Here is a 27983-nt window from a genome sequence, read left to right on the forward strand (position 1 = left end):
CCAGTGTAGTAAAAAAAAAAAGATAAACACCTTATTTTGATTTAGTTATCCATATTTGGTGTGTATAATATTCTAATACCAAAAAAAAGACTTAAGTTATAAAAGGTGTACGTATCGTTACAATATTGATTCTCATGTCAAATATTTTTTATTTAATTTCTTAAAATGTTTATTTTATTCATTTATATATTCATGATTTATTCATTGTATTATTTATTCTATTTAATTTATTATTACTTATTTATTATTGTTATTTATTTTATTATTTTATTTTTATTGTCAACATATGTACGTGCAAATAGCATAATAATATTGATTTAACTTCATTGACTAAGAACAGATATGCTTCTTTAAATATTCTAAATATTAATATTCTAAATATTTCTTAGACTTTTCCAACATTTATTTATTTGTATTTTCTTGATGAGCATTAGAAAAAGCTTGCAAAATGTATTGTCGGAAGAATATCAAACAAAATAAAATGTTTTGTCAAATTGTGTGTCATCTGCTAGCCAGAGTAATGGTGGTCCATCTATTCTATTGGATTAGAGGAGGGATTTCACTGTGGTATTAATCTGACAAGACAGCAGCCGGCCACCCGGGCTGGACTCATACCGAGTTGGGTTGTACTGCCAGTGACGCTCGCTTTGCTGCTCCACTGCCATCAGGAAGAAACATGAACCTGTTCTGCTTCTCATTGGTAAGAATGGGCTGGCGTTTGTATGTGTTATTGCGATCCATTTGTTTTTTCACTATTGCTTCCTTCTAGTTACATTACTATTTCTGTGTATACTCCTATTATTTACATTTGTGTCTACTATATCCAAGGAGTACAAATGATTTCTTTCATCCTAGGATTACAGTAGGATGCAGAAAATAATACTGTATAAAAATAATTACCAGTAATCATTCCAGATAATTTACAGTTCGTAATTTGTTCAGTTTATGTCATGTCTGTTCAAGAGAATGGTGTTGCTAATCAGTATAGCAAAACCTACAATTAAATCATCTCTGATATTGCATTCTTAATGACCAGTAATATTCCAGTAAACTCTGATGTGAACATTCCTCATGGTTGTGTGTGGGCATGTACGTGTGGGCCCATGTTTATGTGGGGTCACTTGATTAGCTGAACAATTTTCCTTGCATGAATATTTTTATTTAATTTTAAACTCTAAAATCACTTGACAACTGGTCATTGTGATTCTACAAATGAACTTCTGGAAATCTCAATTTCAGGCTCTTATTGTAGTGGAGTCTTTTTTTAGCTACAGGACAGGGTTAAAACAACTACACACAATTTTTGTATACTGCAAATTACAACATATTAATACTAATCTTACAACATATATTCGTAAAGGCAGAATTGGTAATGCAGCTCCAATTGCTATTAGATTTTTCAAGTGCACATATTCTTGCAGCCGGAAGAGTGCATGCTACACGTGGCTGGTCTCATCGGTGCACAGATGTTGGGGTTTTGCACCAGTAATGAGGATTACTCTTTAACCTCTGGCTAGATTGTTTTCTGTTACTTCCCATTACGTGCAATACTATTATTATTAGAAACTGGATATGGCAAGAGACAGGAAGATGAATATTAATTGCGACACTATGATGAGGATTTACAACCTGTTCCAGTTGTATAATGAGGATACACAACCTGCAGTTGCGTAATGATGAGATAAAGGAGAGTAGCGATGTATTGCATTGTTATCTCTAAGTGGACTGTGTCGTGATGTAGGTGCAGTGAAAACTGGTTACGTTCCTGAAAGGAATGTGAACAAGCCAAACATGTTTTTTATCCACAATCATAGCTCTTCACAGGAATTGCAATCCATTCCGATATCAGGTCGTTGGGGCAGCATTTACATTAAGATCTCTACAGACACATCCAGTCCTCAATATTGATTCTTTGTGTCATGTTACTATGACATTAGTAAACATGCCCTTCAGAGTCAAGTATGCGCCACTCTGTGCCATTGGCTGACCTCAAACTTTTTTTCAAAAAAAAAAAAAAAAAAAAGAAATCGGTACAGTTACCGATTGTAAAATAAAAATTTAAACTAGGTTCAACATTTGAAGTCGGTGAACAGACACATTACTGTTTTTACTAAGTAAAAAATATATTTATTGGAAGTAAATGATCTTAATAAGGATAAGCATTATAGGAAATGGATGGAGGGATTCAGAGGTTCCACTGAATTATATAATCTCTTGCGTACTCCATGGTAAATGATTATTTGATCATTCAATTTGACTCTTCCGACTTACTATATCCCGCCTTTAAAAGCTGCTTCATCTGCACACTGTACTTCATGGCTGAAACTCGGTCAGATTTAGCACACAGATGAGATTAAATCCATTCATAAATTAGAGTGGGGTGAAAAGAAAGTCACTAAAATGGCTCCAGACAGTCTATACGGGAAGGATGAGCATGATTTATTCCCATCGTAATTCCCTCAGAAAAACAGGACATTATATAACCTTTGGCAGAACAATGGTTTGTCTTTAGCGGGATGCCATCCTTATTAGCTCATTGTCTGCCGTTGATGATGGCAGACATCCAATCCATTTTGATTGGGAAAGGTTGGCAACCTTGCTGATTGCTTCATCAGAACAAATGCTTTGGCTAAAACCCAATTGAAAATTCCCTCTGTATATGTTTTTACTGTCTTGAATTTTAGTCTGCCACAAAATGGCTGACATAATTCTGTGTGTGGGTGTGTTTATGTACACGACACCAGGAGGGCTCAATGGACAGCCTATATGAGGCTGTGCAGACATCTGGTGACAACCCACCGCAATCAATCCCAAGCCGCTCCTCCAGCCGCTCATGTAGTCGCTCGTGCAGCCCGGCGCTCTTGCTGGACAACAACACAAGGCAGAGGGGGTCTGGAAGATCCATTTCAATGGTAAGAGACATTCCAAGTGCCCATGGAATTTAGAAAGTAGAGCCCACAAGGGTTGCAGCATGGTTTTCCAAAAAAGGGAACTGAGGAAAGCGCCACTCAGAGGAATTGACGAAGAAGCATCCGCTCATAAAAAAACTAATATGAGACCATCACAGTGAAAACACCTAAAATGGCTTACTCATAGTCATAACCCTTTATTGGGCAAGGAATCATACTTAGGAGAAACAGTGGATAATGATTTACATATGATTAATACATTTCTAATGGACATTCAAAAGACTGAGTAAAAGCCTCAGGCCACCATTCAACTTTGTTTGTTTGTTTTACAAATGCTACAATGATCATATAGACAATACATCATAACTTTGGTGTCAAGAGCAGGCTACTTTTCTGTTAATGGAAGATGACAAACAGATGGGTGGTGACATTATGACAATTTCATTGATGCCATTGATCAGGGATGGTGAACTGTTTTACGATGAGGAGCCATTTAGGTTACACTGTAATCACAGCCATTAAACAAATGTTCATCATGACTTTTTATTATGAATGATGGCCATTTATTCGTTAAATATTTTCAAGACATTATTCATTATTCCTTCCACTTGCATTACTCATCAAGCCAAGTACTCTTTAGGGCCTTATATGGTGACATAACTATAGGTGTTTAAAAAAAAAAAAGAAAAAAAAAAAAAAAAAAAACTTAATGAACCTTAATCCAAATTGTTAAAAAAAAAAAAGCCTCTTTAGCCATGCAGAACCCCTCTTTTTAAGGAAATTGAGTTTTGCATTTTTACATAAACCCGCAATACTGTACATTTAACAATTATTTAATATTTTATCAAATAGCTGCTAATACAAATGCCATGAAACGACAAAAGCTGGTGGTGGTCCAAGACTTTGGCACTACTGTATACATCTAAAGTATGCGTACTAAATGTTTTGCAATGTAGAATTTGTAAGAAATATTATCCGACACCATAACTGTTTAAATGAACTGTGAAATCCTTGCAAGCCGTTAAATAAAATAACATTTATAATGTCATGTTTTACACAACAGGAAATGACAACAAAACCACAAATCAACACTCATAAAAAGAAAAGAAGGTAAGATACCTGTTTTTACATACTCAAAACATTTGATTTTGCTCCCAAAGGACAATTTGTGTTATATTTGTGTTGTATGATAATGGCTACCAAATTGTATTAGAACTATGAAATAAATCAGTTCAGCATGCTGGCTCCATGCCTATGGGTCGTCCTTCATTGAGGGATGTGCGTGCAAATGTGCAAGCCAAAAGGGTTTCCCACATGGCTTGAAAGGCCCTGTGTTTATATTCTCTGGGCGCTAATGCTGTAAATCCTTCAGTAGCACAGCAGACTGGCTCTTAAAAAGCAATGCTATCTCAGCACATCCTACTTTCATCCATATGCAAGAGTTCTTAAGGAGGCAAACTGAGTGCTTGATAGAAAGAGTCTATGTGATTGTACAAGATCAATTCTGAAGATTTAGTTTTTACGGTCAGAGCAGTACAGAATATAGATCAAGCAGATTATGGCTTTGGGATGGTTTAACTAAGCGGATTGAAAGACCACTTAGCCCCCAGACTCTCCAATACACCTTTATTTCTAAGAACGTTTTTGCCTCCTTGTTGGTCATTTTTCTTTTTAGGCCATGTAGTATGTGGTTGTTTATAAACACTAAATTAATACTAGTGAGTGAAAAAAGTTATAGTTTAAATTTGTCTGTCAATTGTACTTGCAGAACACAAGTATCCAAATCTGCATCAGACAACGAAGCACTGGGTAAGTTCAATTATTTTTTTTTTACAAAGACAAAATGTTTTTTTCCCCCCCACTCCCTTTTTTAATCGAAATACCTTGTTAAAACAGGAATACAGTGAAGCTTTAAGAGTGGACGATTTTTCCCTATGGTCAAGTTATGTGCTTGTCACACAAGTGTAAAAACAAACTAATGATTTAAAACAAAAACACGACCCTTAACTGTAATATCAGCATGGATAGTGACAATTACTAGCTTTAACGAGCTATTGCATAAGTTCAAATGACTAAACCGCTCAAGTAGGCTGGTCTTTTTTGGATAAATGTAGAATGTAGGAGCACATTTTGCTCATTGCTGTATTGGGACTAAAATGAACAACGACCCACTCTGCTGACTTTCCACTTTTGACTGTGTTCAGTTTGGACTGAATTTTTCAACCGAAATCCTCAACATTTGTGATTTGTTCGCCCCTTTCCCCCAGCAGATAACTCCTGTAATGCGGTGGTGTGGAAGGTTGCCATGAGCCCAGAAGATTTAGTCCACACCAGCAACAATCATAACGAAGGTAAATAGGGAATAAATCAGTTAGGCTGCTCTATAGGCCAATGTTCATTTGGGCTCCCAACAGATTGTTCCCCTCCTGTCCTCCCCCGTTGGGAGACAGTTCATTAAAACTGTGTAGAACTTCTTAATAAGGAATAGTGGTCTATACAGATGGAAATGTACTTACAGTGGGGCAAATAAGTATTTAGTCAACCCCCAATTGCGCAAGTTCTCCTACTTGAAAAGAGTAGAGAGGCCTGTAATTGTCTACATGGGTAAACCTCAACCATGAGAGACAGAATGTGGGAAAAAAAACAAAATCAAATTGTTTGATTTTTAAAGAATTTATTTCCAAATTAGACGGGAAAATAAGTATTGGGTCAAACAAGCAAGATTTCTGGCTGTCAAAGAAGTCTAACTTCTTCTAACGAGGTTCCACTCGTTACCTGTATTAATGGCACCTGTTTTAACTCATTATCGGTATGAAAGACACCTGTCCACAACCTCAGTCAGTCACACTCCAAACTCAACTATGGCCAAGACTAAAGAGCTGTCGAAGGACACCAGAGACAAAATTGTAGACCTGCACCAGGCTGTGAAGACTGAATCTGCAATAGGTAAAACGCTTGGTGTAAAGAAATCAACTGTGGCAGCAATTATTAGAAAATGTAAGACTTACAAGACCACTGATAATCTCCCTTGATCTGGGGCTCCATGCAAGATCTCCCCCCGTGGCGTCAAAATGATAACAAGAACGGTGAGCAAAAATCCCAGAACCACACAGGGGGACCTAGTGAATGACCTACAGAGAGCTGGGACCACCGTAACAAAGGCTACTATCAGTAACACAATACGCCGCCAGGGACTCAAATCCTGCACTGCCAGACGTGTCCCCCTGCTGAAGCCAGTACACGTCCAGGTCCATCTGCGGTTCGCTAGAGAGCATTTGGATTATCCAGAAGAGGACTGGGAGAATGTGTTATGGTCAGATGAAACCAAAATAGAACTTTTTGGTAGAAACACAGGTTCTCGTGTTTGGAGGAGAAAGAATACTGAATTGTATCCGAAGAGCACCATACCCACTGTGAAGCATGGGGGTGGAAACATCATGCTTTGGGGCAGTTTTTCTGCAAAGGGACCAGGACGACTGATTTGTGTGAAGGAAAGAATGAATGGGGCCATGTATCGAGAGATTTTGAGTGAAAATCTCCTTCCTCAGCAAGGGCATTGAAGATGAGACATGCTGGGTCTTTCAGCATGACAATGATCCCAAACACACAGCCAGGGCAACAAAGAAGTGCCTTCGTAAGAAGCATTTCAAGGTCCTCGAGTGGCCTAGCCAGTCCCCGGATCTCAACCCCATAGAAAATCTGTGGAGGGAGTTGAAAGTCCATGTGGCCCAACGGCAGCCCCAAAACATCACTGCTCTAGAGGAGATCTGCATGGAGGAATGAGCCAAAATACCAGCAACAGTGTGTGAAAAGCTTGTGAAGAGTTACAGAAAACGTATGGCCTCCGTTATTGCCAACAAAGGGTACATAACAAGGTATTGAGATGAACTTTTGGTATTGACCAAATACTTATTTTCCACCATGATTTGGAAATAAATTCTTTAAAAATCAAACAATGTGATTTTCTGTTTTTTTCCCCACATTCTGTCTCTCATGGTTGAGGTTTACCCATCTTGACAATTACAGGCCTCTCTAATATTTTCAGGTGGGAGAACTTCCACAATTAGTGGTTGACTAAATACTTATTTGCCCCACTGTAAGTTCAAAGGATAATATATCTTAGTGATCTATAAAGATGACATCTGCTTAAATGAGTGCTTCTCAATTATTTTCTGTTACACTCCCTTCCAGGAGGACGTAAACATTTCGTGCCTCCCTAACTATCTGCTGCCATTGTAAATAGTATAATTTGTCTATAAAATTATTATAAGTACACCTCTGCATACTACCTAAGTACCATCAATCACCTCCGCCCCTCCCTTACCCCACATTCTGCTGCCATTCTGGTTCACAGCCTTGTCACTTCCCGCCTTGACAACTGCAACTCTCTCCTCTTCGGCCTCTCTAAAAAAAAAAAAACTCCAATTGGTCCAGAATTCACCTGCCCACATCATAACCCGTACCCCCTCCATCCACCACATCACTCCAGTCCTCCAAGTGCTCCATTGGCTTCCGGTCCACTCTCGCATCCAGTTCAAAGTCCTCCTTCTCACGTTCAAGGCCATCCACAACCTCGCACCGTCATACCTGTCCGACCTCATTCATGCTACAACTCCCTCCTGTGCCTCAGATCCTCTTCCTCCATACACCTGTCCTCCCCGCTCGCCTCAGCACCATGGGGGGCAGAGCATTCAGCCGCACAGCTTTGGAACTCACTGCCACCCGACCTCAGGAACACCGACTCACTCCCCCTTTTTAATCCAAACTCAAAACTAACCTGTCCAGACTGGCCTATCCATAATAATCCCTAATTTCCTTTTGTTTGGTTTTCTGCTATTGTTTTTACATCTCTTGAGTATTTTAAAGTATTCCTTAAATATTCTATACTTTACTATTTTTTTCTGTTCTCAACTTTTAATTTGTTTAAATGTTTTTTTTTTTTTTTTTTACAATTGTACAGCGACCTTGCCTGCCAGAAAGGCGCCTTCAAATGTTATTATTATTATTATTATTATTATTATCATCATAATTATTCGTATTGTGTTCTTTTTATATTAAAGAAAAAAGTAATATAGATCAACTTACAATAAGGTATAACTTTATCAACATTGTTTTGTTTGAAACAGAAAAGATTTCAAGTGCATCAATAAGACTGAATTTAAAAAAAAAAAGGTCACATCCAAACTGTAAAAATACATTCTAGGTAAATTTTTTGACCATTTGGTACTGAAAAATAAAATTTAATAAAATCAATAAATAATAATAAATTCAAATTGATTCGCAACATTAACTCATGGGGACAATATTCCAAACAATTTGACTGAAAAAACAAAAATTAATAGAACAAAAATGACAGTGTCATTGGACTGAAGGAGTTTTTATTTTTGCTGTAGGCAGTATCAGCTCCTTTGCTATGGTGTTAGGTTATTTTGCACTGAGCAACCTGGTATGCCACCTTACATGATGCTAATAGTGCTCTCTAGTTTACTGATGTAACACTGACAAAGTGAGACGATTGTTGGCAATCTATTTTCGCTGAAAAAAATAATAATAATCAAGCGGCTTATCAATGTAATTGGGGTTTAATGTCTTTAAGTGACGTCTTAATTGATTTGGCTTCTGCTGCAAACATTTTTAGACACAGTAAACAGACTGGCCTTTCCTCATCTCCCACTGTATTAAAAATCAAAGCCAAAAGCCATACGCTACATACGCTTCCTTATATATCCTCATCTTAGCTCTTCATATCTCCAGTGCTCTTTTCTGTGTGCTCTTGTTTGGTTCAAAAATACTGCATACACTTTGAAAATGTGAGTGCCACTGCCACCCACTGAGTGGATGTGCAATTACACTTTTTTCAAGTACAGCAAAAAAGGATGTTCTCAGAGGTCACATGAGTCACCCCCGGGGGGGCGCCCACTATTTGAGAAGTACTGGTTTAAATTCAAAGTATACTATATCTTAGTTTGTCATTTTTAGTTGTGATTTCCCGGCAATCAGTCCAGGTTGTACATAGCCATTCAATCGAAGTCAGCCAGGTTAGGCGCTAGCTCACCCATGATCCTAGCGTGGGCAAGCGAAAATTGATAGATGGATGTCATTTTCATTAGCCAGAAAGGTGTCTGGTGCTACCTTTTGTTCCAAATCCCATCTCTCTTTTTAGAAACGAAGAGGACAAAACACAAAGTGGACCTGAAAGGAGGGAAATCAGCACATCATTCAGGTCCCAAAAAGAGGGATAAAAATACCCCATGTCAGGTAAATTTTTCTGTCTTTGTAGTTTATTTCAAATCTGTTTAAATAATTTGTGCCAGTGTCCAAATTGGCATCAAGCATCCACGTTTTGCTATCTGTTTCGAGAATTTAAAAAAATGAATAAAAGCCAAACTACTGTATACCCGTTTTGTTTTTGAAGGTGATATCTTAGCTTAACAATTAATTTACACACATTTAAAAACATACGAAAAGAATTAAAAGAACAACTCGCCCAGATAATGCAGAACTTCAAATAGGCGATAACGGCCAGAGATTTCCTCAACATCAACTGAAGACGTCTGTAAAAGGGGGTGAAAGTGGCTTCTCCCAGACATTATTGTGACCACACATGCATATTATTGTGGATAGCCAATGAGTGACGATTAGGCAGACAATCTGAAATACTTGCATTGACTCGCTAAATTAGTAATGATTTTTAAAAACAAATCTGACCACAGCTATTTTGTCTACTTTCAATAAATATTGGCTTTTATTGAGGTTTTCACATACGTATGAAAAATAGGGTCTGTCTCTGGTGAGAAAAATGGCAAAAGAATTAAACATAACTTGTTGATTGGGTTTTAATACAGTGCAGATGGTACCCAGAGCGCCGCTGTTCTGCGTAATCTCTAAACCACATGGCAGAGCAAAAGAAAGGGCTTAGAGCCCTTATGGCAGGTCACCTAGCGTCCATTTCTGCTGAAGCCCATAATATTAAGAAGCCAAGAAAAAACATGAATAAGTAGCAGCAGCCATATTTGTATTCCCCATGATTTTTTTTTTGGTGATTGATTGTTCTATTGACACTTCTCTTCAGAACAGCAACACCAAAAGAGCAGCACCGGACTCTAAACAAGTAGCCAAAAGGAACCAAAAACCTGGGAAGAAATCAAATGGAAAGAAGGGGAAAGAGGGGGTGAAGAAAAGTCCAAATATCACAGGTAAAAATGACAATGCAAATGTTTTCACTTCCATAACTCCCTTTATCCTGCATACAAATAAGCCTCAGTTTTGTGAATGCCGTACCTCTATCACTGTATTCATCAACATGGCTCGGCAGGGCTCTACCTGTAGTTATTAATCCCCCAGTGAAAACCTGACACAATAAAATACTGTTTCTGGTATGTGGTCAGCTATGAAATCTAGGAAGCTCAGCCAATTGCTTTCATCGTTTGGAAGAAACTAATACTTACTACAAAACCAACTTTGCCTGTATTTTGCTTGCATTAATATTTGGGAATACACAGGTCATGACCAGCGCTGTCACAAATTACTTGAAAAGTAAATTAATTACTGGTTACGTCTCAAAAAAGTAATCTAGTTACTTTACTGATTACTTTATTATCAAAGTAAGCACCAGTAAGTTACTTTAAATGTAATTTATCCGTTACTTTTTACCAATTTTTCTCCCTCTACTGCCTCACCATAGGAATGACGACAGAAAAATGTCATTGCATGTATTTGAATTTCAGATAATTGAATTTAAAGGAGAAGATCAGAATTTTTCACAAAAGGCTTGATCTTCGAGTTAACGAGGGCTTAATTAGTCAATGGAGATGATTTCAACCACTATTGACTTGCGCTAGCTTAGCCACTCCAGAGCGCTGAAACTATCAAATAACTTACCAACTGCATGGAATTTGTCAAATCAACTCCAACGACTAATTAAACCCTCGCTAACTCGAAGATTAAGCCTAATGTAAAAAACTCTTAACTCCGAATTGGGGTTAGGGTTAACAGCATATCAGATCCAATGTAAAACAATGCAAATTGACTGCACAATTATCAACAACACACAAATGAATTGTACAGTGCAATGAACACAAAGGAGGGGGCGGGCGTGAATGTGCGCGCAAAACCCGGAAGTATGCCGTACACACACGCGGCCAATTTGGGCACAAAACTTAGCGGCAACGAAGCACTTTACACTCAATCGGATTTAAAACACCTCCCAAAGATGCTAAAAGAACACGTCACCTCACAGAATAAATATGCAACACGAATATTATGTAAACAATGCTTGCTGACTTGGAGCGATGACTACCCGCCGTTGCAACGGCAAAGCTATGAAACGGCCGCGAATTTAGAGGGTCCAACCAATTGCTGGAACCCTCCAAAATGAAGGAAAAATACTCACGTTCATTCATGGACGTACACAGATCAACATTCCTTCGCACATCTCAACAGGTGGCTGCACTCGACTCGAATGTGCACATGTGATCCTCACGCCTTTCTCAGTCCCAAAACACTCAGCACGTGCGACTTGAGACCAAAACAGGAAGTAATTATGAGCGGTTACCATGGAAACAAACATGGGGGGAACCTTTCTAACATTTTCTATTCAAAATGATCTTCAAACATGACTACAATATTCTTCATTCTACATACGTTATGAGGAAATAACAAAATAGTAACGCACGACACGACGGAAACTATTCAGATTACTGGTTTGGAAAAATGAACGAGTTTGATAGCTCGCTACTGAAAGAAAGTAATCAGATTACTATAATGCGTTACTTAGTAACGCGTTAGTGACAACACTGGTCATGACACACATGGAATCATCAGCTTCCCATGTTGTCTTTTGTACTCTCCCATCTACTATTGGGCTCCTCCTTCATTCTTCGTGTATGGATCAGAATAAAATTTGGTAGGTATATTCTAGGGATGTATATTCATCAATCTTGGGAGATTTTTATAATATTATTGTCGCAGGGCTGATGAATTGATTGTGGAATTATTGCTGCGCGTAAATTCCGAGTTTACCAATAGAGGATATGCGCATTCTTTGGGTGTGCTTATCATGTATCTGGACCAGGGTTGCCCAACCCCGGTCCTCGAGAGCCCCTATCCAGCTTGTTTTCCGTGTCTCCCTCCTTTAACACACCTGAATCAAATGATCAGCTCATCAGCAAGCTCTGCAGCAGCCTGATAACGATCCTGATTAGTTAATTCAGGTGTATTAGAGGAGGGAGACATGGAAAAACAAGCTGGATAGGGGCTCTCGAGGACCGGGATTGGGCACCCCAGATCTGGACTGATGAGAGCCTATGTTTCTGAAGCCAGGCGGTCGTAGTTCATTAGAACTTGGTCGTGTTGGTTGGTTCTTAGTGTGGCTAGTTTGGACAAATTGTTAGCAGTTTTTTTGTGCAAGTTCAATGAGGGTGCTGAGAATCTCTACAATGAAAGATTGACTACTGTTTTCTAGACAGTATTTTTCTTTGGTTTGTGCTCCTCAGCATTTTGTTTTTGAAAGCATGAATGTGGACAATACAATATTGTTGGAGGTGATAAATAAATCACTTTAAACCCACATCTATATACTAGTATAATGCCTAATTGAAAAACAAGTCTGCATCTGAATGTCAATCAACACAAGGAAGCCGAAAAACTCAAGAACGGGACACTTTAAAGAACGGCATTGTCTTCACAATTTTGTTGCCTGTATCATTCTGTCTATTGGAACTCATGTTATTTACTTCTGTGGTCCTCAGTACATCCGCCAGCAGGAGCCACCAGTCCCCAAATGGGCCCACTCTACCTGAATGTGCCCTACAGGTCTGACAGGAGGCCCCACCTGAGTAAGTTCTCCACCCTTCCAATACAAGAAACCACAACTCCAGGCCGCTGTAACGACATGATCAGCTTGCCTGGTGGTGCCACGCCTACTCACTACCACAACCAGAACCAGCGCTGGAGCAACCCAGCTGATAACAGTCCCGTCTGGGGCACTGTCCAGCACACCTGCCGCAGACCGCTCACAGAGTACCATGTTTCCTCTGATGACTTCGGTCTGCCTCATAGAAATCAGATGCAACAGCTGGAGGACAAGGAGGGCACTTTGACTATGGACTTCAAACTCCATATTCCACCTAAAGTGACACGGTCGTTTAATGACTTGGATCTCTTGGAACCCAACGTAAGTCTTCCGCAATGTGCAAAACAGTACAACTACTACAAGCAGTGGTTAGAGTTGACAGGCTGGGGAGCCCTAATATTCAGTGTTGCGGCACATTAGGAAAAATTACGTACATGGTGGCAAAAAAATGTATTTGTTTTCTTCTCAAAAGAGAAATACAGGTGGGAATAACAGGAAAAACACAGATAGCAATCTAACATGGCTAACTAACACTAAGAAACGGCAAACTAACAGTGTAACACAAAGACTTGGAGTAAGAATTAAGTGAAAACAAACCCTTTACAGACACACAGGTGAGTGATACATTACTTCATTTTTTTGCCGTTTTCTTCATGCTCCTCCATCTTTAAAAAACAAAATTATCATACATTAACATTTAAATTAGGTTTTCCATCGGTTCTATAAATATTAATCAACTTTCATAAAAATAGCTAGCCATTTTAAAATTTAAATTCTTCTTATTGGCCTGATGAATTGTTGAATATTACAGAACTTCTTAATCTAAGTAAATTTACCTTTCTTCACCTTCTTTGGTTTATATGCTGTTTTACACGCCCGTGGACACTTTTAAACCAGACGATTCAAACACTGGTGGAATGACTGACTCGTTAGATGTTGCATGTTGAAGAAGGCAGGGCCAGCAGAAGTTCAGATTCTGCGCTCTGATTTGTTGAGCCTGTCAGCACTTAGTACATATGAAAGAGCCAAACAGACTGTGCATGCGAAAATGATACAGTATGTAGTCCGCGGCATTACCTTTATATGGAGTCTATGGGTGCTACTGCCAGTTTGAATGGAATTTTTGCTGATTTGATTAATGAGGGAAAGCTCAGCTCCTTAAGTCGCACCTGAGTATAAGTCGCACCAGCTAAAAAATGCGCAATGAAAAGAAAAAAAACATATATAAGTCACATCGGAGTATAACTCGCATTTTTTGGAGGAAATTTATTTGATAGAATCCAGCACCAAGAACAGACATGTCATCTTGAAAGGCAATTTAAAATACAGTAGAGAACAACAGGCTGAATAGGTGTACGGGATGCTAACATTACATGACGCTAGAAGTTAGATCGGGCCTAAAAAATCCAGCCCGACCCGACCGGCCTGCGGGTATTAAAGCCCGAGCCGGGCCGAGCCCGATCAATTAACTTGATTTGCTTGGCCGAGCCCAAAAAAACCCGAAATTTTGTTTTATTTGTAGGCACAAGCACGAAAAAAAACCCCATTATGTTTTATTTGTTAGGACTCGGGAGAAGGAGGAAACACGAGGATGTGATACCTGGTTGCGTTTTGTGTGATCACATTTGTGACGATGCCGGTGCATATATGCATAATGATAACAAATTAAAGCCTATCTTTTGTAACGAATTCTCCCAGTTAAACAAGACCAAGATGGATTTTCAATAAACATTTATATTTTTTATATTTGTGTGTCTGTTTTAACAGGCGGATAGTGGATTTGACATTTATTTTAATCTCTTTGAGATGGCAGAAAAAAAAACGCAAGGTTTCTCAATGTTTAAATAGTCACATATTTTTAAGATTATAAATGCATTTACACAACGAAATAACGCTGGAAAAGTTTGTTAAATATATTTCTCGTATGAGACCAAAGCGCCACATTCTTTTACATTCAGCGAAGCCAACACAGGTTTCTGTATAGCATCTTCAACAATCAATTTGAATCCTTTCCATTCCCCACTCCTACCGCTTTTGTTTGCTTTTCAATTCCCCTGTCTTTAGTTTGTTTTTCACTCCTATAGCTGCTCCATATCGAAAAGGAAATACCAGGATGCTCGCGTAGGGCGCCAGAGCAGGAGGGGAAGATTGAAAAGAGATCGGGGCCACGGCGGCATGCACAGCGCCTTCTCTGTTTTATCCAAATTATTTATTTTATTTAACATCCATCGTTTTAGTATAAATATATGAATATATATTTATAATAAATAATCACACATAAATCGTATATGACGCACCCTCTGCCAAGCTATGAAAAAACTGCAATTTATAGTCCGAAAAATACGGTAAATCTGAGGTTTGTCTTGGCCCATTTAAATTGGGTGACTCTGTCAGACAGAGGTCATTGAGTCCAATCCTATATTATCCTATTTCTATCCCAGACCTTAGAGTAAAAGTGAATTTCTATAGTATATCTTTTAGCTCGCAATGACTCTAGTATTGTAAGTAAAATGATATGTTAAGATGCTGAATCAAGAAATATTAATCAAAAATGTGCTATTATCCCTCATTTATTGATTAGGGTAAGATTGTTTGTTTGTTTGATATACTGTATTTCCAAGCATGATCATACACCTGATGATAATATCCAATGGGAACATGCACAGTTGGCCTCTTCGGCACGCTTGCTGAAGCTTAACATGATTTATGAGGGCATTGTTTACAATGAGTAGGATGATCCCAAAGATCAGGAGCCTTATAGGAGCTATAGTGTCACTAGTCATTAGATCTAAGACTTAATGCCTCTTAATAGTCATTCACACAAGACTCTTATTTATCTATAAATACAATCTATTAACTAGGCCTGTGCGAACAAATATTGTTTATGGGAACATATGTTCATATTTATGTACACTTGTGTGCACTTTTCTCCCCCTTACGATGGCAAAGTGAAGAACACGATTTAGAAAAACAATCAAAACAATTGTAAGTAACCGACTGACCTGTGGGTCAGTTGTAAAAAAAAGAAAGAAAAAAAAGAGTGAAAGAGAGATGGGGGGAGAGAAAGAAACTGTAATCTGGATTGACAGGAGTTTGCAGTTGATTGGAAACGCAGGGATTAGGCAACCGTTATGTTTTACAATGCCCTGTTTTTATCAAGTGAGCGATTGAAACCCTTCTGCATTTCAATGTAATCTATTAAGTACGGCAGCCTATGTGTTTTTTTCCATTGTCATAAACTTAAATTTGTCATCGTGATCCACCAATAAATAACATCCAACATTTGACAAGTGACAGACGGGAATGGATTTCGACACAACAAAGTTACCACTTCAAGCATCAGCACTTCCTCAAAAGCAAAGCCCAACATTAAGAAATGAGTAAAGACACAAAAAATGTTCGGGCATCAAGTAACCTAAACTACATCCCAAAGAGCTATTAAAACGACAAATTGAGGAATAATGAACTTTTCTCGGTTTCATTTCCCTGCTTTTACTGTTAGGAAAATGAATGATGTGAAGAAGAAATTGCTGTGAATAACATCATTTCATTTGGCAAAAGTGCAAGCCTCACCAACATTAGAATAATTTGATTTTCCCAAATGCAGGCTTGTTGTTTTCTCCTTCTGAACTCAATGAAAACAGTTCCACATAAGGGATTTGAAAAAAAAAAAAAAATTTTTTTTAAATAAATAAAAAAACCTCCAACAAGGATTTAACCGACTGATTTTGATCCCACAATATCTTAGAAAAAAAAATGAGCAGGACTTATTTTTCTTCTGGATGGGTAGGGATTTTTTTTCATCCTGTTTTAAACTGCAAGACTGAAGTAATTGTAATGTATCTGCCTAAAGTGAAAATAGAATATAGAATTTTTAACTGCTGCTTCTGTGACATCACCTCACCATAGCCGTCATTTTACTTCAAAGCTAAGTGCAACTCTTCCTGTATGTAATGTTGATGTATTTAGTATAACAAGGCCAAAGGGCCCCAACTTTTTTCCCTTTCAAAAGAAATTCTGCAACGATAGACACAAAGTCAGTTGCTTCACTTCCTGTGTGTTGCAAGAAAGTCAGACACATAGCCACAGCATCAGCCCGCACTTGAAAGTCAGGAGACCCAAAAAAAAAAGAGGTAAAAAATAGACGAGTAAAGATTGAGACTTGATTTGAGCTCGGAAAAGAAAATGTTGCAGAGGGCAGCTTCCAATGTGTCCGACAAAACAAAGAGCAGCAAACCAAAGGTAAGATTTTTAGTGTAATATATATTGTACTGTAAATATTAAATGTAATCAAATTATGCCATTATCTATTGAACAATTCAAGGAAAGAATGTTCATCATTTGATGTTTGGTTCTGACATACTTTTTCTAGTTGTTCCACTTATTTTTCAATAAACCAAATCAGTGAATTTGAGTCAAACTAGGGCAAGGACTTTAGAACTAAACACTCCAACTGGCCTGTCTGTATTTTTGGATGGTGGAGGACAATGTTTAGCTTGTCACTGCATCAAATCAATCCACAGGGGACTATCGAGGAGCGCATGGCTCATATTTAACCCAGGATTTTTCCAGGGATTACTTGGTTTATATAATTATTCACTGCTCTGTTGTGCAGATGATGCAGGGTTTGAGAGAGATTATAATGACTTTGAGTTTTATGAAAATTTGGTACTAAAACAGAGTATTAATACTGTGAGAGAAGGGAAAGCAGGCATGAGGGCATCATGGTAACTCTGTTCAATGTTTTAGATCAGTTATGAATGCTCGATATGGAAATGTGTCACTTAATATGTACCCACCGGACACATCATTCAGTACACTTTGACATTTAATACTTCAGCTGTGCTGAAGTCTTGTAGAACTGTACTGCGAAATACTGGTTGCTTATTCAAATTACATGGGTGAAGTAGATGCTTTTTCTAGGGATCAATGATTATAACAGTGAGCACAACACAGCGCAATTCAACGACTGTGTGCTTAGTCCTCGGAATGTGTGGACACACTGTTTTTTTTTTGTGTGTGTCTTTACAATTAGAATCATATTTACATCACACTGCTTTATTTGTGTTTAAAAATAGAATTACATATTTATAAATAATAAATGTCCTCCACAGCGCTCCACAAGCTTTGGCAGGTTTGAAGGGCTCAGACATAATCCATCTCCGGCCAATACAGAGGAGAATGGAACAGATACGGTTTGTACATTTTACTTTAAAGTCAGGCTGGGCAATAAAGCTTTAAAATAAAAATCAAAGACCTTATCACTCATCTAAAAAATCTGGATGTATACAGTGATCCCTCGTTTTTCACGCTTAATGGGGACCAGAACCCGCCGCGATAAGTGAAAAACCGCGAAGTAGCGCACCCCCACCCAAAAAAAACCTTTTTTTTTTGTGTGTGTTTAATGTATTTATTCAGATTTACCATTGGAAAGAGATACATATAACACGTTTTTTCACTTTTTTTCCCCAAACTTTAATTGGGGGGGGGGGGGGGGGGGGATATATATATATACTGTATATACAGTATATTAGGGCTGTCAAACGAATAACATTTTTAATTGATTAATCGTAATTAATCGCAATTCAAACCATCTATAAAATATGCCATATTTTTCTGTAAATTATTGTTGGAATGGAAAGATAAGACACAAGACGGATATATCCATTCAACATACGGTACATAAGTACTGTATTAGTTTATTATAACAATAAATCAAGAAGATAGCATTAACATTATTAACATTCTCTTAAAGCGATCTATGGATAGAAAGACTTGTAGTTCTTAAAAGATAAATGTTAGTACAAGTTATAGAAATTTTATATTAAAACCCCTCTTAATGTTTTCGTTTTATTAAAATTTGTAAAAATTTCACTCAAAAAATAAACCAGTAGCTCGCCATTGTTGGTGTCAATAAGGACACCATGCTCACTCATGGTGCTGAAAGCCATACAATCAGTTGGACCCAAGCGCCAGGAGAGGGCGCCAAACACCAACAAACAAGTAAGAAGCGGACATTACACTCAATCTGTCATTTTAATCTGTTTGAGAGCAGCATGTGCGTTAATTGCGTCAAATATTTTAACGTGATTAATTTTAAAAAACTAATTACCGCCCATTAACGCGATAATTTTGACAGCCCTAATATATATATATCATTATAAGTTTTAAACATGTTACTGTCCTACCGAATTATTTTTAAACAACAATAAAGTACTGTACTGTAGTCGAAAAATTCTTGGCTTTATTAAATGCTTCTGTTATCTCCCTTGCTGTGACTCTTGGAGTGACGTGGAAATTACAAAATGCTCAAAATCACTTTTAACATTTGGTGGCGTTTATTGCCTGCCTCAAACGTCGCCGCACACATACAGTCATTTCTCACCCCTCGCAATGCGCACACAGAGCCTCACACCAAATCCTCTCACATAGTACACCCAATGAGTTGCCAAAATAACTGTTTTTACAAGTTAAACGATGATTGACGTGTGTGGCGCTTCAGAAGCGCGTCACTGTGAAAAGATCAAGCACAATCATATGTCATTAATAAATTAATAAGCAACTCCAGTGCATGTGCATTGCTTGCCTGGAGAAACAAAGAGCAGGGAGAGAGAGGGAGGAGGGAGCGAGAATGAGACTGACTACCCCGTCGGCGAGGAACAGCTCATCTGTATTTTCTTTCTTTTTTTTTTTTTTTTTAAATTGAAAAAAAATCCACGATAGACTGAAGACGCCAAGTTTGAAGCACGAAGTAGCGAGGGATCACTGTATTTTTTTACAATATTTTTCAAAGCCAGTTTTGCTTCCTGATTTTTAATTTCTCCATTCGGTATATGCGCTCAACAGAAACTTTCATGGAAATAATTGAAGGGGGTGGGAGGTTCTTCTATGTGGGGAATATTTGCATTTTGTAAACACATTCAAAATGAACTGTGACCACCCGTCTCCCTCTCCTGGCTAACTTGAAACCTACAGGAAACAAAAAGTCTGCAAAACCCAGATTTTGAGAAAGTGAGATGTGTAACGTGTAACAACAGATGCATGTGACAATGTTGTGGCATTAGCGATGCAATGAAATAAATTAAATAAATAATAAATAAAATAAATACATTAAATAAAATTGAGAAAACCAGTTAAAAAACAACGTGAAAGTGATTTCAGCTCCTTCTACTATTTACATTTGTAATACCATACCACAATGTGTGTGACATTGACATGCATTTTCATCTATGTTTTGTTTTTTCACAGCCCTCTGAAGAGTGTGAGAGCTTGGAGCCAAACAAGTCAGCTGGAATTGGGAAGAAAATGAAAGCAATTTCACTCACCATGCGCAGAAAAATGGGCAAAAAGCATGCCAAGTCCTTTTCTGAGGAGATGGTAAGCTTTTTTAATAGCACAATATAAATATTTTTTTTACATTGAGCTCAAATAACTTAATGTTCTACAACAATCAACATTTTAATCATTTACCTGTAACAGATTGAAGACATGGGGACCGAAACTGCACCTTCAGCTGAAAAGAACTCAACAAGGGCCAGCAACTCCCTGGAAAGTCTTTACAGCGGCCAAAGTTCTTCAAGTATGCATACACAGCTTTTACTACAACAACAAAAAAATAGCAAACAAAAACATTTTTTTGTTATTGACTTCCAAGTTTTTTCAGCCTATTTATGCACAAGCACGTTATTGCCAAAGAGGAACAGGAGTACTCGATGAAAAAATATTTAATAAGCAACTCCCGCACAATGTTCTGCTCCTTGCACAGTTATTGTAACAAAAGATGGACTACTGATCAAAGTCTTAACATGTGACACAAAGATGCCAGAGAAATATATATACGAATTTTAAACATAACCAAAAAACAAATTACTATATAATTACTACAATTACTACACCCATGAAAACGATACGAGCAGCAGGTGCACATGCATGTTAACAATGCAACATTTTAACGTCATCTACTGGCCAGGCATGCTTATTACTTCATTGTATGCATAAGTAAGCGCGTCCGCCATATTGAATGTGTCAACTCTGCTGTGTAAACAAATGCAAGTTAAAATTTTAAAAAAGAGAGAGAATTAAATAAATAAATAAATAAATAAAACGCTGAGCTTTACATTAATAAATTGATAAGTCAGATGGGTACCAAAAACAACCTGTAACTTTTGATTTGATTATTGATAAGAAGTTTACTTCTTTTTAATTTAAGCTGTATCAAAGCCTTAAACCAAGAAATTGATTTTATTAATGTGTTAATCGGTTTTCGAAGTTGATAATGTGCCGTATTTAAAAAAACAAAGGTACGAAACAGTAAGATACAGAATACATAAATTACTGTTTGTGCTTATGGTGGCTTCAGGTGGAGTAACCAGTGAGTCCAATTGTTCTGGTCAGAGGGACAGTCTGAGATTGGAAGAAGATGGTTCCTATCAGGGTCAGTTTTGTGGCAGAGCTCGTGTCCATACCGACTTTGTTCCAAGCCCTTATGACACGGACTCTCTCAAACTTAAGGTCAGATACATGTTTTTGCAGTATTGTATAGTGGTCTTACACATTGAAAAGATAACCTAAGTGTGATGTAAATGTTTATTTTCCATTAATGTACCAGGCTGGTGACATTATCAGCATCATCAGCAAGCCTCCCATGGGCATTTGGACAGGGATGCTCAACAACAGGGTGGGAAACTTCAAGTTCATCTATGTGGACATTTTGGTGGAAAAGGAAGAAAAAGGAGAAGGTGATGACAACGACGAGGCTCCCAAAATACGACAACAAAAACTATGTCAAAGACCTCGACCCAAAACGTTGCTGGAGCTGCTGGAGCGACTAAATCTGGAGGTGAGAATGTTGATGTTTGTAGTGGCATGAAATAAAACGGGGGGGGGGGGGGGGGGGGGGGGTCTGGATATTAGTGGAAAGACAGGTCTGCGATACAGCATTTGGTAAAATGAAGAATAAAAACATTAGCAGCAAATGTAATCACAATCAACAGATGTACTTTAAAATTCATGCCATATGGTCACTAATTGCTAACCAGAATTCACAGCGAAGAAAGAACAGAAGAACCGGTATGTCAGCAAATGAAAGTTAGACAAGCACAAAAAAAAAAAAACTGTTGTCATATCAATCAGTTAGTGTCCTGAAATACAAACTGTCCCTCTCATACAGATGCCATGCATCTTAACAATGATGGTAAATGAATGTAGTTGGTCAGTGCGGAAACTGCTTGCTAGTTTTATTGACATCTTTTACGCTGGAGAACATAATTTGGGTGTGGGTCCCACCCAGGAATACGCATCTGCCTTGCTGCTCAATGGCTACCAGACGGTGGAAGACCTCACACACCTGCAGGAGAAACATCTCATCGAGCTCAACGTCAAAGACCCCGAGGACAGACGCAAGTTGTTGGCTGCCTCTCAGTGTCATTACTCAGAAGGTGAGTAACAGCACTGCCAAAATAAAAGACAACATCAATTAATTAACTCTGAAACACTTCATCTACAGCGGTTATGGTTACAATTGACTGGTCCATAAATGGCCTATTCACAATTATTTTTCAGATTTTTTAAAATGTGAAAATCCTGGGTTAAAAATGTTTGTTTGATTTTGGAATGCTATGAGTCACTTTTGAAATGTTTGGGTATCAAAGTGTGTGGTATACTGTAGCATACTTATTTTGTGAATCGTTTTGTAAATAGGGTACCATTTGGACATAAAACAGTGGACACTAAAGGGACATTTTGTGCTAAAGTTAGCCGTCAGCCTAGTTTTGCTAGCATAATAGCTAACATTACTTTGGATACTTGATGAGAAATCTATGATTTTACAAATAAACCCTTTGAAATGATTGAATTCAGTTAATTTCTTTGACATATAAATTTAAATGGGTGGACACGTAATGATAACCCAGTGGCACAGGAAGTGGGGTGATCAGGGTGCTGCAGCACCTCCTAGTCTTGGGGAGGGAAAAAAAGTTTTGGTATATTCTTTTTTTGTTAAAAATAGATCAAACATATTGAAACAATAGTTTATTTAACTTTCGGGATTAAATATACATGTTGAAAGAGTTTTTTTTTTCTTTTTAATAACACCATCTGACACCTTGCTTGCTACCCGGTTCACGTTGAAAAAGGCTGTATTGGAACAGAAAAGTAAACTGTTGAGAGCGGAGGCGTTAACATGGCACAAAAACGAATTACCAATTTTTTCCTTTACAAAAACAGCCAGGTTTTTTAAAATTCAATTTGAGGTTGAAATTGAAGATGAGTGTCCTTTGGTGTCTTCAAATACAGTTGTGGTCAAAAGTTTACATACACTTGTGAAGAACATAATGTCATGGCTCTCTTGAGTTTCCAGTTATTTCTACAACTCTGATTTTTCTCTGATAGAGTGATTGGAACAGATACTTCTTTGTCACAAAAAACATTCATGAAGTTTGGTTCTTTTATGACTTTATTATGGGTGAACTGAAAAAAGTGATCAAATCTGCTGGGTCAAAAACATATATACAGCAGCGCTAATATTTGGTAACATGTCCCTTGGCCATTTTCACTTCAATTAGGCACTTTTGGTAGCCATCCACAAGCTTCTGGCAAGCTTCTGGTTGAATCTTTGACCACTCCTCTTGACAGAATTGGTGCAGTTCAGTTAAATTTGATGGCTTTCTGACATGGACTTGTTTCTTTAGCATTGTCCACAAGTTCTCAATGGGGTTTAAGTCAGGACTTTGGGAAGGCCATTCGAAAACCTTAATTCTAGCCTGATTTAGCCATTCCATTACCACTTTTGATGTGTGTTTGGGGTCATTGTTCTGTTGGAACACCCAACTGCGCCCAAGACCCAATCTTCGGGCTGATGACGTTAGGTTATCTTGAAGAATTTGAAGGTAATCCTCTTTCTTCATTATCCCATTTACTCTGTAAAGCACCAGTTCCATTGGCAGCAAAACAGCCCCACAGCATAATAATACCACCACCGTGCTTGACGGTAGGCATGGTGTACTTGGGGTTAAAGGCCTCACCTTTTCTCCTCCAAACATATTGCTGGGCATTGTGGCCAAACAGCTCGATTTTTGTTTCGTCTGACCACAGAACGTTCCTCCAGAAGGTCTTATCTTTGTCCATGTGATCAGCAGCAAACTTCAGTCGAGCCTTAAGGTGCCGCTTTTGGAGCAAGGGCTTCCTTCTTGCACGGCAGCCTCTCAGTCCATGGAGATGCAAAACACGCTTGACTGTGGACACTGACACCTGTGTTCCAGCAGCTTCTAATTCTTGGCAGATCTGCTTTTTGGTGATTCTCGGTTGAATCTTCACCCTCCTAACCAATTTTCTCTCAGCAGCAGGTGATAGCTTGCGTTTTCTTCCCAATCGTGGCAGTAACAAAACAGTGCCATGCACTTTATACTTACAAACAATTGTTTGCACTGTTGCTCTTGGGACCTGCAGCTGCTTTGAAATGGGTCCAAGTGACTTTCCTGACTTGTTAAAGTCAATGATTCGCTTTTTCAGATCCATGTATGTATATTTTTGACCCAGCAGATTTGATCACTTTTTCTGTTAACCCATGATAAAGTCATAAAAGAACCAAACTTCATGAATGTTTTTTGTGACAAAGAAGTATCTGTTCCAATTACTCTATCGGAGAAAAATCAGAGTTGTAGAAATAACTGGAAACTCAAGAGAGCCATGACATTATGTTCTTCACAAGTGTATGTAAACCTTTGACCACAACTGTAGGTAAGACATGCTTGCATTGTAGGTTATTATACAGAACTGTATGTAGAACATACAGTGTCGACAAGCTCATCAATATCTGAGGAAGAGTCCATAAAGACAGACCAATCAGTGCAGTCAAAGCAACCTTGTAATTTCAAAACAGACTCATCATCCCAAGACTCAATCTCTCTAGTTTTAATTTCCCACTTTTTAAGCATTGGTCTATACACTGGGATGAGGTTAATAGCACAATGATCTGAAGATCCCAAGGGAGCCAAAGGGATGGCCTTATAAGCCTCCTTAATTGAACCATAGCACTTGTCCAAAGTCTTATTTTTCCTAGTTGAGCATGTGACATGTTGATGAAAGTTGAGGGATTTACTCAGTATGCAGTTATTAAAATCTCCCATAAGCAAACAAGGGGCATCTGGGGAACAATGCATTGTTAAGGTGGCTAGTAAGATAATAGGTTGTCCACAGGTCTCCTTAACTGATATTTATGAGAGGCGGGTTATGAGGAAGGCAAATGACATTCTTGACTGTGCCGATCACCCCCTTCATTGTTCATTTGAGGTTCTCCCTTCAGGCAGGAGATACAGAGTCCCTTGTTTTAAGTCCAACAGGACAAAGAACTCCTTTTTATCAAGTGCGATTAGGCTGCTAAATTTGCACAATTCTCGGACCGAGAGGCAAAGCTGTTCATAGCATTTTTAAAAATTGCGGTCTTTGTTATTTTATGTGTATGTGTTATCTGTTGTTGTGTATCTGTGTGCTCACCTGCTGTAAGATAAGTTTCCCCTCCTTAGGGGACAATAAACTTGAAACTTGAACTTGTAGCCATATTATTGGTTGTTGTTGCAGTTGCAAAGCGCTGTTGGATATTCATGTGCAATGTCTTATGAATGTCTTGTGAAAAGGGGGCGCTAAACCTAGGCTTATTGGCCCTTTTAGTTTTCAAATGTGTTTGTGTGTCATTGCGCAGTTTAGCTGCGGGGATTTCCATTATAATACGCAGCTACTTTTACTTCCAATACAAAAACTCCTACACACACTGTAGGTGAAATATAACACTGTCTCTGCAGTAGCCTAGTAGTAGTATATAAGCTATCCAGCATGCCAATGTGCACATTTTGTGCACCGAACAGGACAAATTTAGACTGAAACGGCTGTTTTTGGATGGGAAAAACTAAAAAAGATCCTCAGCACCCCCTGCTGTAAGTGACGCCCAGCGCCCCTGGACCAACCACACTGAATGTACTGTACTTCATTAAACTGGAAAAATCTCATTTTTAAGTTTTATTTTCTATTTTATAAAAAATAAAATTGCTTACCACAGTTGAATTTCCCACCACTGGTGTGATGTTATCGCAGGGGAGGGATTGAGGACACGAATGGCACACTATAAAAATGGACCCTTATGCTTTTAACAATTAAAACTGACTGACTTTTTTTTTTTTTTTTTGCATTACCACTGCTTTTTGAAGTCGTTCACTATAATTCCACAATTGGTCATATACTGTACAATTTACTTTACAAAGTGATAATAGAAAATCATCAACAAATGCTCACAATAGGTATTAAACTTAATATCGCTTCATGTTTTTTCATAAATTTTACCTTTCCCGTATATGACTAAGACGTGAACCACTCTAATGAACATTCATTTACAAAAACTCCCCCTCAGTTAGTTGGAAATGTTTTTGACACCTTTAAATCTAAATCGTCATACGAAAGCAGGCCTATCTTGACTTCCTGATTGAAAGTGCTTGAAGAGGCCAAGAAGGCTTCTTTCTGCTGTGCAGATGAAAAACAGTTGCAGGTTAAATAAAGCCATGCTCATCGTTTTACCATAGTGAACCTGGACAGATGTGGCAGAGGCAAAATAAAGGTCATTGTTTTGTTTTCTCCTGCGACAAACCAGATGGCGGCTTGTTGTCACATGTCAGTCATTAAAATCGGATGAGATTCCATTTGGGTAGTAATTTGGCAACCTGGATGGAAGATGACAAGGGAAATAGTAAAGACTTAACGTTTTTTGTAATGAAAGCCACAGAGGGTGGCCTGGTGTCCGAGTGGTTAAGCCTGTCTGCCTCAAAAACAGCCTTCCTGTTTGCATTTTCTCTTGCGTAATTGTGTTTGTTGCTTAGTGTAGCCACATTTTTGGGTCATTTTTTATCAAATTCTGATTTTTTTAACTGCAGGTGATGATGTCAGAAATGTGGATGAAAGCAAATCTTCGGGCGGTTTACAGGAGGAAGACAGCGACTGTCCCAGGGACTCAGGTTGCTTCATTCCATCCGAGTGCTCAGACAGCAAAGAAGATGCTGAACCTCTCAAAAACAGTGTGGCTTCTTAGAGTTCTTCTTATTCTGACAGACGCATACATTAAAAGATGATATGGACCTTCCTGGACATTTGTAAATGTTTCTTATGCACCCTCTTTACATTTAGAGTCTCTTGACTTTGGGTGATATGTTGAACATCAATTTGTCACAAATATTTTTAATGATAATCTATCTACATGTAATTCTTATTTCTAGTGGGTTTATTTGTGTGACATTCAAAATATTTGCTTTATTGTATTTATTTCCTTCGGTATTTTTACTCCCCCCTTTTCTCTTATTAGAAAAAACAATATTCTATCTTTTCATCATGTCTTGTTAACTACACTTTTCTAAGAATAAAAGAAATCCACGAGTAAGTGGAATATTTTGTTGGCATGGGATTTGGATATTAGTGTATATTAAGTCCAAAGTTGCCTTTTACTGTATATAGCTGCGTACCATATGTTGTGTGCAGGAACTTAAAAAAATGTGCATTTGTGAATGGCAGAGAGAGAAAATTATGACTGAGTATTTCTGTCAATGACCATGAATAAATTGCCAACTATCTTATTGAGTCTTATTTTATTACAGTACTGGAGACACTTCAAATTATTATTATTTTTAAATAAAATAAATAAATAAATAAATCGATAATTAACGCACTAGTTTTAATCACACAAAAATGCATGCTTGCAGTGAAAAAACACAAAAGAAAATGAAAAAAAAAAAATTAAATCATTATCATTTTACACAAAACTCCAAAAATGGGCCTGACAAAAGTATTAGCACCCTCAGCCTAATACTTGGTAGCACAACCTTTAGATAAAATAACTGCGGATAACCGCTTCAGGTATCCATCAATGAGTTTCTTACAATGCTCTGCTGGAATTTTGCATTTCTCCACTGGTGTTCTATGGGATTCAGGTCTGGACTCATTGCTGGCCACTTTAGTCTCCAGTGCTATTTTTCAAACATTTTCTAGTACTTTTTGAAGTGTGTTTTGGGTCACTGTCCTACTGGAAGACCCATGACCTCTGAGGGAGACCAAGCTTTCTCACACTGGGCCCTATATTATGCTACAAAATTTGTTGGTAGTCTTCAAACTTAATAATGCCATGCACATGGTCAAGCAGTCCAGTGCCAGAGGCAGCAAAGCAACCCCAAAACATCAGGGAACCTCAG

The 27983-nt window shown here is 38.1% G+C and overlaps 1 protein-coding gene across 4 annotated transcripts; it reads left to right on the plus strand.

The window, feature by feature from the left end:
* The first annotated feature begins 539 nt into the window (after positions 1-539).
* samsn1a (SAM domain, SH3 domain and nuclear localisation signals 1a) lies at positions 540-27368 on the plus strand. 4 transcript variants are annotated; one of them, XM_057839485.1, is made up of 15 exons: positions 540-700; positions 2745-2912; positions 3973-4019; positions 4678-4718; positions 5177-5260; positions 9073-9167; positions 9982-10105; positions 12659-13083; positions 17877-17957; positions 20011-20139; positions 20242-20341; positions 21122-21273; positions 21371-21601; positions 22052-22199; positions 26679-27368. In XM_057839485.1, the coding sequence occupies exons 1-15, from the start codon at positions 677-679 to the stop codon at positions 26831-26833; spliced, it is 2004 nt and encodes a 667-aa protein (XP_057695468.1). In that variant the 5' UTR covers positions 540-676; the 3' UTR covers positions 26834-27368. The 4 variants fall into 4 exon arrangements, with proteins under 4 accessions (XP_057695468.1, XP_057695469.1, XP_057695470.1 ...); XM_057839486.1 differs by having other exon boundaries at positions 5180-5260; XM_057839487.1 differs by having other exon boundaries at positions 3973-4014; positions 4676-4718.
* The last annotated feature ends 615 nt before the right edge of the window (positions 27369-27983 follow it).

The sequence above is a fragment of the Corythoichthys intestinalis genome, chromosome 6 (genome assembly GCF_030265065.1).
Source record: "Corythoichthys intestinalis isolate RoL2023-P3 chromosome 6, ASM3026506v1, whole genome shotgun sequence".
NCBI lineage: Eukaryota > Metazoa > Chordata > Actinopteri > Syngnathiformes > Syngnathidae > Corythoichthys > Corythoichthys intestinalis.